This window comes from Tachysurus vachellii, chromosome 10 (genome assembly GCF_030014155.1).
Source record: "Tachysurus vachellii isolate PV-2020 chromosome 10, HZAU_Pvac_v1, whole genome shotgun sequence".
Classification (NCBI taxonomy): Eukaryota; Metazoa; Chordata; class Actinopteri; order Siluriformes; family Bagridae; genus Tachysurus; species Tachysurus vachellii.
Window position 1 is genome coordinate 2,975,804 of NC_083469.1, and position 13,878 is coordinate 2,989,681.

General features: G+C 41.8%; 1 protein-coding gene across 1 annotated transcript in view; it reads right to left on the reverse strand.

Moving 5' to 3' along the window:
- Positions 1–612: 612 nt before the first annotated feature.
- The window catches only part of stac (SH3 and cysteine rich domain), a 70,357-nt gene continuing 57,091 nt past the window's right edge, over positions 613–13,878 (reverse strand). Inside the window, exons 7-11 of the mRNA XM_060879593.1 lie at positions 12,690–12,757; positions 5,693–5,799; positions 3,771–3,822; positions 3,555–3,692; positions 613–3,359 (exon numbers count right to left, since the gene is read on the reverse strand). Of these exons, the coding sequence (XP_060735576.1) occupies positions 3,261–3,359; positions 3,555–3,692; positions 3,771–3,822; positions 5,693–5,799; positions 12,690–12,757 (464 nt within the window). The 3' untranslated portion in view covers positions 613–3,260. The remainder of the gene's footprint in view (positions 3,360–3,554; positions 3,693–3,770; positions 3,823–5,692; positions 5,800–12,689; positions 12,758–13,878) is intronic.

A 13,878-nucleotide genomic window follows, 5' to 3' on the forward strand; every position in this document is an offset into this window, starting at 1 on the left:
TGTGTGTAGCAGGAGGTCTTTACACCCGTGATTTGTTCTGTGAGACCTGTCACACACTCTGTGCCTGAGAGTAATGTGTGAAATAGCACACACGCACACACACACAAACACACACACACATGCACACACACGAACACACACACAAATAGATCTGTCATATATATTTGCACAGAAACCTTCACATTCGATGGTGTGTGTGTGTGCATGTGTCGCAATTCAACGCTAACACAGTTTTCTGTGTGTGTGTGTGTATTTGTGTGTTATATTTCTGGACAATCTGAAGAAGGAATCTCCTGGAAGCACATAAATTAAATACAATTCTTAAGCTACTTGTTTTTAATAACATAGTAAGGCCTATGTCACAATACGACAATTCAACAACACTTCTCTTACTCATAAAGGTTGTTTTTTTGCTTCTGAAAGCTGTTTTGTTGAAAAAAATTCTAAGATAAAGAACAGTTAATAAATTTAGCAAAATAACTTTGAATGAACTCAAGGTTATGGATCCGAGACACTCCGAGATCAATAAATAAACTTTAATTCGGTGCAGAAAATTTGTACAGAAAAGTCGTTTACAGAGCAGAGGAACAGATTAGCCAAACACACACACACACACAGAGAGAGAGAGAGAGAGAGAGAGAGAGAGAGAGAGAGAGAGAGTGAGAGAGAGAGAGAGAGAGAGAGAGAGAGAGAGAGAGAGAGAACCAATCAAAAGTTTGCTCACATTAAAGGTGCATTAGGTTTGGTCCCCTAGTGGTTAAATAGGTGAATTACAACAACCCCAACATTTACTCGTTTAATCTGAAAAAATGGCTCGTAATTCCTTACATTTAGCATGCTGTAAATTCTGTAGGTGTAGACTGGGATATATCAGACTGACTGTGTTTTCTGCGTCTTCCTAAAACCAATAAACATCAACAATGTCCATTTGTTAGCATTTCAGCATGACATTTAGTGTGGCGTTCCTTGAACATCTTGAAAGCAACGTTAAAACATTATAAAGATGGGAAATTCGGCACATAACGAGAAACGTTTTCACTATCGTTCTGCCTCGTTATGAGTTCTCACAAGGTTTTAAGCTAACTGTAGTCAGCTAGTTAGCACTTTTAGCATAGCCTGAAGTACTGTCAGGGTTGCGCTGAATACGGCACAAGACTACGTCTTCCTGTGATCAGTATATGTGATATGTGATATCAGTATATGTGAACATAACATATAGGTCACGTGACTAAGTATTTAAGACATGGTTGTATGGTGCTTGTTAGCTGTGTCTGAATATCACTGTTATGCTACATTACAGCAAAGGAAAAGCGGTATGCTAAAAGGAGTCGTATGTCTGAATTCTAAATAGAAACTGCACACTGCGGCATCCCATAACATGAGGTCCCATAATATAAGGTATTAAACCTGACTCCTTGTGGTTAAACTGTACATCTTTAACAACACCTGAGTTAATTGTTAACTTGCGGATAGTTTAAACAAACAAACAAACAAACAAACAAACAAGAATTAAAATGTTTTTGCGGTTATTATGACATCATAAGTCTCATAACTGCGGTGATGTCATACGTCGGGATCCGATCAGTACGAACGCAGCAGGTACTGAGTTATGATTTCACAACTTGTTCTTATGTTCTTGCCGTGCGATTCTTCATTGTATTTTGTGATATTAAATATTTTTTGCTGGAAATAAAAACAAAATTTGTGCTCTGTGACAATCCAGAACAATGACACACATTTCCATCAAATGGTTTTTCATATAAAGTTTATCCTGAAGCAAGGAGCAATTTGTTTCCATCTTGGAAACGCAACACCAAATGTACAGTCACGTTTTGTGACATTTTTTTACATTTTTTTTTAGATTGCCATTTTTTCTTTCTCATAGCATATGTATCTGTAATTCTGTTGGTGTTTAACAGAACATTCTGCCACATTTTCCTTTTTTAAACAGACGAACACAAAGGCGGAGCAAGGCAGAATTTTCTGGGTGTGTCTATAAAATGATTGACAGGAGGCCATGTAGCACCATATACACATTCTGAAGTTCATCCAGCAGGTGATGCCAAGATTTAAGATCATGCACTACATTATTTCCCAGATTATCTGTATTTTTACTAGACATTAAAAGAAAAAAAAAATCTGTCAATCTATGTATCTCTATCTATTTAGGAAAAAAATGATGCAGAACCTCATGCAGTTCATAAAGAAGCCAAAAGTCTTTCATTGTTTAACAGGAACACCACTAAGACTTAATTGTGTTCAGTTTATTCTATGAGCAGGGGTGTACAAACTTTTGACTGGGAGACAAACGTACAGTTGAAAATAGCCGAAGAAAGTAAAAGTACAGTAAAAAGGACGACAATCCTGTTATTTATTGTTTTCTTTTATTTATTTTTTTTCGTTTTAGGCTGAAATATTCTTTGTGTGGATTAAAAAGAAAAACGAAAAGAAAAAAAAATAATTCTAAAAGATTTATCTCTTAAAAGACAAAATTAATAATGCTACTAAATATATAAAGTCCCATGAGTAATAGTTTTAGCAACGCTGTTCGTCGTTAATGTTGGTTTTAGAGCAGAAAAAAAAATCAGAAAGTGATTTATTATTATGACCTACGATGTAAATGAACAGGAAATAAAATAACGAACAGGCCGTGTAACGCAAACGAATCTTCATCAGCAACTTTTTTTTGAGGTTTTCTGTCAGCGAATGAAGCTCTGTGTCTTTTGTAGTTGAGAATAAGGATTTTTTTTTCCTTTTTTAAAGGAAAAGAAAATGTCTTGGTTCTCAGTCATGTCCTCGTTTGGAAAAACTCACTTGACAAAATTGTGTGTCGGTAGAACAGTAATTTTTTAAAGCAGTAGAAAAAAAAAGAAAAAAGTAAATTATTTTAAGTTTATTATAAATACAAATCCGTTGAAGAGCTTGAGATACTTAGAATCCAGGGTGCACTTTGTTTTGCTCACCAGAAGCTTCCAAGAGAACCAGATTTGGGTTCTTTAAAACCTGGATTCGGTCTCGAAAAGCTTTGAGTGTTTTGTGATCATCTGATGCTGTAGATCAAGTCCTTTCCTTAAGATTCTACATTTTTAGAATGAATCTGTGAGGCCTTCGATCTCCAGGTCCATCCACTTTCTGTCCTCTCGTTTCCACACAGATGGAGACTGTAGAACCAGTTTGACGTCCCGTTTCCTGTAAGAGCGTATTCTCTCTTCTCTCACTCTTTCTCTTACACAATCTCTCTCTCTCTCTCTTCTTGTTGTTCAGACGTCCTCCAGGACGTCACACGGGACGAAGCCTAGTTTCTTTCCGCTGGTCACAAGGATGAAGCCGTTTTTCTCGTCCTCGCCGCTCGTGCAGATCTAAAACATGCACGTCAATTATATATCATTTAATCCTAGTAAATAAGATAGATTTACACTCTTTATCCTCTCACACCACAGTATGATGAGCCTGGGGTCACATTATAGCAGCTCTAAACAGTCACAAGCCTCTGTTTTATTGAAGGAGTCTCCAGTGGAACAGTCAGAGGTAAAGCATCAGGACTGAGGACTCACCTGCCCTTCTTTTATGGTGATTTGCCCCTGTTCCTTACAGCCGATGAAGGTACGGTTACACCTGAACACCCGATCTCCTTCCTTCACCAGCTGCGCATAGGATGCTGGGAAAAACCCTATCCGGTCCTCAATCATCCCCTAAATAATAATAAGAAAAATGTGTAAATTCAACGCAGTTACCTCCTTCATAATCATGTAAAATACTTCAACATTTACCTTCCACCAGTCTTCGTTGGAGTTGTCTGCGAGAATTATCCGATCTCCAGGTCTGTGGAAAAAATAAAAAAGTTAAGTGTGAGTGTGTGAGATGTGGCTGTGTGAGTGTGTGAGGCATGGCTGTGTGAGTGTGTGAGGCGTGGCTGTGTGAGTGTGTGAGGCGTGGCTGTGTGAGTGTGTGAGGCATGGCTGTGTGTGTGTGTGAGGCGTGGCTGTGTGAGAGTGTGAGGCGTGGCTGTGTGAGTGTGAGGGGCGTGGATGTGTGAGTGTGTGAGGTGTGGCTGTGTGAGTGTGTGAGGCATGGCTGTGTAAGTGTTTGAGGCATGGCTGTGTGAGTGTGTGAGGCGTGGCTGTGTGAGGCGTGGCTGTGTGAGTTTGTGAGGCGTGGCTGTGTGAGTGTGTGAGGCATGGCTGTGTGAGGCATGACTGTGTGAGTGTGTGAGGCGTGGCTGTGTGAGTGTGTGAGGCGTGGCTGTGTGAGGCATGACTGTGTGAGTGTGTGAGGCATGGCTGTGTGAGGCGTGACTGTGTGAGGCATGACTGTGTGAGTGTGTGAGGCGTGGCTGTGTGAGGCATGGCTGTGTGAGGCGTGACTGTGTGAGGCATGACTGTGTGAGTGTGTGAGGCATGGCTGTGTGAGGCATGACTGTGTGAGTGTGTGAGGCGTGGCTGTGTGAGTGTGTGAAGCATGGCTGTGTGAGTGTGTGAGGCATGGCTGTGTGAGTGTGTGAGGCATTGCTGTGTGAGCGTGTGAAGCATGGCTGTGTGAGTGTGTGAGGCATGGCTGTGTGAGAGTGTGAGGTGTGGCTGTGTGAGCGTGTGAGGCGTGGCTGTGTGAGCGTGTGAGGCGTGGCTGTGTGAGCGTGTGAGGCGTGGCTGTGTGAGCGTGTGAGGCGTGGCTGTGTGAGCGTGTGAGGCGTGGCTGTGTGAGCGTGTGAGGCGTGGCTGTGTGAGCGTGTGAGGCGTGGCTGTGTGAGCGTGTGAGGCGTGGCTGTGTGAGCGTGTGAGGCTTGGCTGTGTGAGCGTGTGAGGCGTGGCTGTGTGAGCGTGTGAGGCGTGGCTGTGTGAGCGTGTGAGGCGTGGCTGTGTGAGCGTGTGAGGCGTGGCTGTGTGAGCGTGTGAGGCGTATCTGTGTGAGCGTGTGAGGCGTGGCTGTGTGAGCGTGTGAGGCGTGGCTGTGTGAGCGTGTGAGGCGTGGCTGTGTGAGCGTGTGAGGCGTGGCTGTGTGAGCGTGTGAGGCGTGGCTGTGTGAGCGTGTGAGGCGTGGCTGTGTGAGCGTGTGAGGCGTGGCTGTGTGAGCGTGTGAGGCGTGGCTGTGTGAGCGTGTGAGGCGTGGCTGTGTGAGCGTGTGAGGCGTGGCTGTGTGAGCGTGTGAGGCGTGGCTGTGTGAGCGTGTGAGGCGTGGCTGTGTGAGAGTGTGAGGCGTGGCTGTGTGAGCGTGTGAGGCGTGGCTGTGTGAGCGTGTGAGGCGTGGCTGTGTGAGCGTGTGAGGCGTGGCTGTGTGAGCGTGTGAGGCGTGGCTGTGTGAGCGTGTGAGGCGTGGCTGTGTGAGCGTGTGAGGCGTGGCTGTGTGAGCGTGTGAGGCGTGGCTGTGTGAGCGTGTGAGGCGTGGCTGTGTGAGCGTGTGAGGCGTGGCTGTGTGAGCGTGTGAGGCGTGGCTGTGTGAGCGTGTGAGGCGTGGCTGTGTGAGCGTGTGAGGCGTGGCTGTGTGAGCGTGTGAGGCGTGGCTGTGTGAGCGTGTGAGGCGTGGCTGTGTGAGCGTGTGAGGCGTGGCTGTGTGAGTGTGTGAGGCGTGGCTGTGTGAGTGTGTGCCATCATAATGTCAGAATTTCTGTCCAGAAGATTTCAGTCACACTGTGGTAGAAGTCTTAATGGCTCAGTCCTCATAATGACATTAATACCTGTTTTTGTGTCACACTCACCTCAGCTCCAGGTCCTGTCTTTCCTGTGGAATGAATCTGTACAAAGCCACATAGGTGTTTAGAGGCAGGATGTCCTTTTGCACATCTTCATCTTCATCAGTCTGATACTGTAACACACACACGCACACACACATAGACTCATACAACTATACAACTTTATACTGTAATACACACACACACACATATATACAAATTTATACTGTAATATACACACACTCAATTATATAACTTTATACAAAAATACACACACACGCAAACACTCATATATACAACTTTATAATGTAATAGCACTCAACTATACAACTTTACACTGTAAAACACGCACACACACACACTCAACCATACAGTGTTATACTGTAATACACACATACACAGAACTACACAACTTATACACTAATACACACACATACACAACTCATCTATACAAGTTTATACTGTAACACACACACACACACACTCATCTGTACAACTTTTTACCGTAATATACACACACTCACACTCAACCCTACAGTGTTATACTGTAATACACACATACACACAACTATACAACTTATATAGTAATACACACACACACACACAAACTCATCTATACAGCCTTAAACTGTAACACACACAACTATACAACTTCATACTGTTATACACACACACACACACACACACACACTCACATAAGATTTATTCTGTAACACACACTCATCTGTACAATTTATCTTATCTATACTGTAATACACATACAGTACACACTCATCGATAAAACCTTATATTTTAACACACACAAACAAACTCATCTATACAGCTTTAATCTGTAACACACACTCAACTATACAACTTCATACTATAATACACACACACAAACTTTTTATCAAAGTCAGACAACTTTGCCACAGTCAATATGTTCACATACAGATTCACATAAATCTCTCTCTCTCTCTTTCTCTCTCTCTCTCTCTTACACACACACACACACACACACCCAAGAACAGAATGTTTGGCAGGATTGAGTGTTTGATTTGTTTAGGTGCAAACACAGAAATCGTCATTGTGTCATCATCGCATATGTTTCCTTACATTCAGCTCTAAACTGGTAGAATAAACAAGACTGCAAGATTGACTCTCATCACTTCTCTCTCTCTCGCTCTCTCTCTCTCTCTCTCTCTCTCTCTCTGTCTCTCTCTGTCTCTCTCTATACAGTGACAATGATACGGTTTATTCTCGGAGTGATCCGCAGACGGCTGTGTGTAGGAGGCCTCGTCCTGCTTCGTTGTTTGTGGTGTGATTCAGGAAGCGAGTGGACGAAGAGGAAGTGAAGGGAACGCGGTGGCTCTGAGATTCACGCCTGCAGAGTCAGTCTGCTGCCTTTACGGCTTTAACCAGCCGGAGGAATGACGTGGGCGCTCGTTAGCAGATCGCTCCAGACAGGAGTATGTGTTAGGAGCTGTTGTTCAGAGTGTGAGATGTCGTATCGGTGCTTGATTCAAATTTAATTCTTTGTTAAAATAATTCTAATATAGCTTATAGTAGCTTGTAAATTCTTTCCTTTGACTTCAATAGATGTGGCAAATTTTCTGAGAACACTGTTGCTAGGCAACCGGGAAACATCTCGAGCTAGCTAACAATTTAGCTCTTTCACAACCAATGTCACGTCAGCGCAAATGAAACGAAACTGTCATGAATATCAAAGTGAATGATATTGATTTTTTTAATAAATTAAACTTCTCTGAGTTTTGCTGAATTGTGAAATGTTGTGTTGTTGATTTGACTAAATCGTGTCATAAACAAATTACCGGAAAATAAAAACTCTTCTCATGTGAGCGGGAACTAACTGGGTGCGGTGGTGATTAGCTTAGTGGTCAAGGTGTTGGACTACTGATCAGAAGGTTGTTTGCTCGTATCCCAGGTCCGCCGGGCCCCTGAGCAAGGCCCCCAACCCTCAAGTGCTCATGGGCGACATTCCCCAAGGTTAAAAAAGTAACTATGAAGGGTTATTATGTAATAAATAACCCACACACACATTATCTTCCACACTGTCTGGATATTTTAATGGCTGCACTGTCTGATGGAGTTATAAATCTTGTGTGTGTGTGTGTGTGTGTGTGTGTGTGTCCTTCACAGGCTAAGGGAAAAAGAATTAGCTGGCCATAAACTAAATGAATCTAACGAAAACTGGATAAAAAATTGACTGTTAAAAAGTATCGGTTTAAATATAGCACTGATATCGATATCCGTCAGTCTGGGGATTAATACTCACAATATTCTCTGGACTGGGGAAGTCATAGCCTAATGGTTAGAGAATCTGACTCTCAACCCTAAGGTTGTGGGTTCGAGTCTCTGGCCGGCGACGACTAAGGTGCCCTTGAGCAAGGCACCGAACCCCCCAACTGCTCCCCAGGTGTGTGTTCACGGTGTGTGTGTGTTCACTGCTGTGTGTGTGTGCACTTTGGATGGGTTAAATGCAGAGAACAAATTCTGAGTATGGGTCACCGTACTTAGCCGTATGTCATTTCGCATGACTTTCACTTTTCACTTTCACAAGCACAGAACATAGCATTTAGCTATACGGCTAAAGTGAACTTATACGGTGAAAGTGTCTTAGCTGATCGTTTACGTCCGTTTGTCATAAACTGCATCATGTTCGGTGCATGTGTTCGGGTGTTTAACGAGGGCAAGGATTTGTCTAGAAATAAAAGAAAAGAAAATATTTTCAGTTCTAAATTCTGTCACAGGTTTTCAGCATAATGGCTTTTGTACACTCGCGTCCCAAATGACATACTACACACTTACGCTATGCACTCTAGAGTCTAGTGTATGGACGTTATGGATTCTTAAGATGTTTTGTTCACAGGACTCAGGACTGTTTTCGGCCATCTTGAAAATGTGTTCTCATCTAGCGTGTGCACCCAGTAGCCCCGCCCCCTCCTTCGCTTTCGCATAACGAGCGTCCAACATTCCACACTTGTTAACGTATTAGACGAATCAGAACAAGCGCAATGATAGAAACCTGAGAAACGTCCTGCTTGGGCTCAAAGGTTTATCCTGCTGAGTGGAGAAGAAGCTGCTTTATTACAGAAGCTTGTTGTCTTTTCTGTTTATTTGTTGTTACATGAAGCTTTTGTAAAAATTTCTTTCATAATTGATTTATATTGATTTATATTGAACTTTTACATGTGAAATATTTACCTGTGTTATTTAACTACTATAACACTGCACTGTGTGTATGTGTGTGTGTGTGTGTGTGTGTGTGTGTGTGTGTGTGTGTGTGTACATGTGTTTATCCAAATAAAAGCATTAAAATATGTGCGTGTTTGTGTGTGTGTTTGTGGCAAGTGTTGTATGTGGGTGTGTGTGTGGGTGAATGTGCATTTTGTTTTGTATAGCAAAGCAATTACCTACAGATACACACACACACAGACGGGCAGAATTGGTAATAAAACTGAATACAGATTTGTGTATGTGTATGTGTGTATATGTGTATATGTGTGTGTGTGTTTATGGTGAGGGTGGGATGTGGGTGCATGTGGCTAAATTCGAGTGTGTCTACATTTTGTTATGTATAGCAAAGACACACACACACACAAACACACACACACACGCAATGAGTAATAAAACTGAACAGAGATTTGATTTGTGTGTGTGTGTGTGTGTGTGTGTGTGGGTGGGTGGGTGGTTGCTGGAGTGTGTTGATGCTCCAGCAGAACAGCTGTGTGTGTCAGATGCTGTGTGTGTTTCAGACGCTGTGTGTGTCAGATGCTGTGTGTGTCTGATGCTGTGTTTGTCTTCTCTCGCTAAGACAGATGAAACAATGCGCTGCCATTTTCTCAGATTTATTTATTTAAGGCTGACGCAACACAGTGAACCTGAAGCGCAACGCTGAGAAATGTTTCATCATCAAGTGGTCAGGACACAGTGACACAGTGCTGGATCGTTATCTTCCAACACGTTATCTACAGACACCTGAGTGATTATAAACGGATAAAAAGTAAAACTTCATACTGAAATCAACTGTAAATGAATTCAGGACAATCTATGTCAAGCACACCACGAGTGTAACATGGAATAGCAACAAAATGTAACGTGACATTGACTCATTACATGATAAAATCGAACATCTGGGACTGGGTCAGTGTTGCTTGGGCTTTAACGTCGTGTCACTTCATTACCGACTGCTTCAGGAAGCTGAAATTAAGAGAAATTAGGTGCGTTAGAGAAAAACGCACTAAAATACGCAGCATGCTGTTGGAAATCTGCGAGCGTGACCGAGAGACGCTGCATCAAACGACGTCCTGTTTATTTATCTGTTAATCCGTAATGGATGAAATCACTAAACGTTGGTGCGCCGTCATGGAAACACTTTGTCATTTCCCATGGAAATTTTCCATGGCTGTAAATAACCTTAACTCGTGCCAAAGGATTTTTTTTTTTTTTACTGAACCTCGGATGTCAGCTTTATAAACAGGGCCACACGTGTTACGAATCTGGGCGTCCTTGTAAAACAGGGAAGTGCGGGAGAGAGAGAGAGAGAGAGAGAGAGAGAGAGAGAGAGAGAGAGAGAGAGAGAGAGAGAGAGAGAGAGAGAGAGCGAGAGCGAGAGCGAGAGCGAGAGAGAGAGAGAGAGAGAGAGAGAAAGAAGGAGGCCGTGTATAGTCAGGCATCCTGAGGGATCGGCTTTTATTTGTGACCTCGTAAAAAGCTGTACTGATTTGAGCTGCTTATTTATGCCTTTGTGTTCCCTCTGTGGAGTGCGGGTTCGAGACAGAGCCGCTCGCTTTATCCCGCCGCCGTGCTCTCGATCTGTGCTCTCGAGCCACAGTGGCTTGCTTAAGTAATCGCACCCCATCAGCTTGTAATGTTACAACCTGGAACTGAAATAATGTCAATGACTGAAAAAATATGTCATGAATCGATAGAAAATAACGCATAATATTGAAGTGGGAGAAAAAAAAACTTTATAGTGTGGTGGAAATTTCTAATCTAAAGATGTTCATAAGGCTTTGTCCTCCTATGCTTGTACCGTGTATGCGTCATGACCAGAGACTGACGTTGTCATCAGTTGTTTTGTTAAGCTTATGACAAGGGCAGTAGGGACTGGAGACGAGTTGTCCATAAACAACGTCCAGTAAATCTTCTAGTAGGCCTTCTAGAAGACCTTGGCCTGGTCAGATCAGATGGTCAGGAGATGAGCATGCGGTAATTTTGAGCCAATGATTGATGATGTTTTGCTTTTACATATCCTCTGTTTTCTTGTGTTCTGTCTATAAAATTTTGATGTAATCAATAATCAATTACCTGTTAGTTCTTTTTAAGTGTGTGTTACTAATTATTATTGTATTTATTGCATTTGTATTAGTCTTTTATTTAGTTGTTATTTATTTTATTATTATTATTTTATGCTTTTTAGTTCTATTGTTTATTTTATATTTGTTTATTTTAGTTCTATTGTTTATTTCACCTGCTGTTTTTAAAAGGTGCTCTATAAATAAACTTTGATTTGATTTGACTTTGATTTGAATGATCGTGGCCCTTCATCTCTCATGCTACATGTAGAGCGTTGGGTCCTGCTGCGCAGCTAAACACAATAAATTGTGTAACCTTTTTATTCTTGCCCGTGTCTACCGGTGTTATACTTTATTCTTTAAATCCCTCGAACCTCAGAACTTCCACAACAATTGTTTGCACAAATTATCTACTAATAAAAACTGAAAAAACACCCCGTTGGTGTGAGACCTCTACATGAGTAACTATTAGAAATGACACAACTAGTTGAATGAAGTCATCCTGCGTGTGTGTGTGTGTGTGTGTGTGTGTGTGTGTCCGTTCAAGAAGAACAAGAAATGGAAGGCATGCAGTATAACACCGTGCACAGGCTCAGTGATCGAGCTCAGTGACTTTGTCAGATACGGAATCAAGAGGCTTAGGGCAGCGTTTAATATTATGCTACCAACACCGTGCTTCACTGCTGTAATGTTTAATATTATGTTACCAACACCGTGCTTCACTGCTGTAATGTTTAATATTATGCTACCAACACCGTGCTTCACTGCTGTAATGTTTAATATTATGCTACCAACACCGTGCTTCACTGCTGTAATGTTTAATATTATGTTACCAACACCGTGCTTCACTGCTGTAATGTTTAATATTATGTTACCAACACCGTGCTTCACTGCTGTAATGTTTAATATTATGTTACCAACACCGTGCTTCACTGCTTTTAGCCCACTTCAAAATTACAGGATATTTTATTTAGACTCATAACATAGAAAACGTATCAAGTTTACTTCAGTCAACATCAAGGGGGTAAATACTTATGCATTTAAGCCACAGTATATATATCACTGAAATCTAAACAATCAATCAATTAAACAAAACAAACAAATAAATAAATATGATAAATATTTATCATATATAGATAAGATATTTACGCCTATTAAAGCCAGATATATGTACAGAGGGACATGAACAAGGGGGACAAATCGGTTCTATAATTTTTGCCGTCCACCAAAAACCAGGTAAGAAGAAAATGATTCTGGATATAACTTGTGGATCTTCTACAACGTTAAACGTAACTATAAACGGATAAAGATTTATTCCCACCACCTGAGAAGGGATCTAGTACAGATCATTAGCTTCACAAATAATTGTCAGATATTTTCAGATAAAACCAAGCATTAAGCCTATTGTTTGTACTGTTAAGCTGTCTATACTGTAGGTCTTACGTTTATCGACCCACACACACGTTTACACACACATCACTATCATCCACTTCAGGTTCGCTTCCTCCATCTGTGTTCTTTCAGGTTTCAGGTGAGTTTGTCATGTTTGAGGAGATCCTGTTATTTGCTAAGCCTATTTCTGGTACAAACACAGGGGCTGGTGTTAAAAGTGACACCTGATGGTGTTTTGCAGCCACAGTCTCTCTCTCTCTCACACACACACACACACACCTACTGTACGTGTTCGACTCATTTGCACTCGCTGGAAAAAATACTGCGGCGCTCACCTGCGAGTCCTCAGGTTTCTTCTCCTCCGTGTGAAAGGTTTCCGTTCCGTTCTCCAGAGACGTGAAGACTGAACAGTGTTAAGAGGATCAACAGAGAATAAAAAAACAAACAAACAAATAAAAAAAAACAACGTAAACAACTTACATTTTTCTTACATTTTTCCTATAATTCCTTCCACTCAGTTTGTAATACCGTGTCCAGGGAACCAGAGAATCCAGAGGAAACCCACATGTTTATTGTGGTATTTAAAGGAGGGGTCTCCGATGTTTGAGAAATGCTTCAGAAAACTGAGTCGGGACGACAAACTAAACAAAAATCAAAACTAACGTGTAGCCAATGAGCAGAAAGGGGCGTGTCTTGTCAATATGGGCGGAGAGAGTGTTCAGTGTGCATGTGTGACATTAGCAGAAAGCGGTTTTAACATTGACATGGAGGATAAAAACAAGGAAAGAAAGAGAAGAAAGACTTACGATAAGGTAAGAAGTAGGACGTGTTAATATAGGATCAGCTTTCCAGCGCTGGAGAGAACTGAAGGAGCAGGAAGTTGGTCACATATTCACAGATTGGAGTTTCCTGAGTCAATAACTCCTGAGCTAAACGCTGTTACTACACAAATAACACCTCTTTTCTATCGTAGTAATGTAGAGACGCAGCTACAACCGTGTTTTGTGTAGTAACAGTGTTTAGCTCAGGAGTTATTGACTCGGGAAACTCCAATCTGTGAATATGTGACCAACTTTACTTAAGACGCCGAGGCGCTTTTTTCCTTCTCGATAGGTGAGTAACGTTGGTTTTGTTTTGTTACACAGAACTAATATATGTCTTTGTCCTTTACATGATTATGCTTGTGTGTCATTTTTACTTGTTTGTTTATCTACAATCGTATTGTTCTTCCCTTCAGCTATGATAAAGACACGTTTCTTTCCATTAGTTGCCTGGGTTACATATGTATGTGTGGGCGGAGCTATCGATACAGGGGTGGGACCCATTTTGGGTTAGGGCCGTGTTTGTTTTGGTGATTTCAAATATCAACATTGGCTTTCAAACATCGGAGACCCCACCTTTAATGTGCTGCTGAGGTGTTTAAGTGTTTGTTTGTGACAGTAAGAAGTGTTTTCTTTAGTGGAGTGTTTATTGTGTAAAACTAAAGCAGCAAAACTTTTGTTGTGTCAGTTGTGTTACATTTTT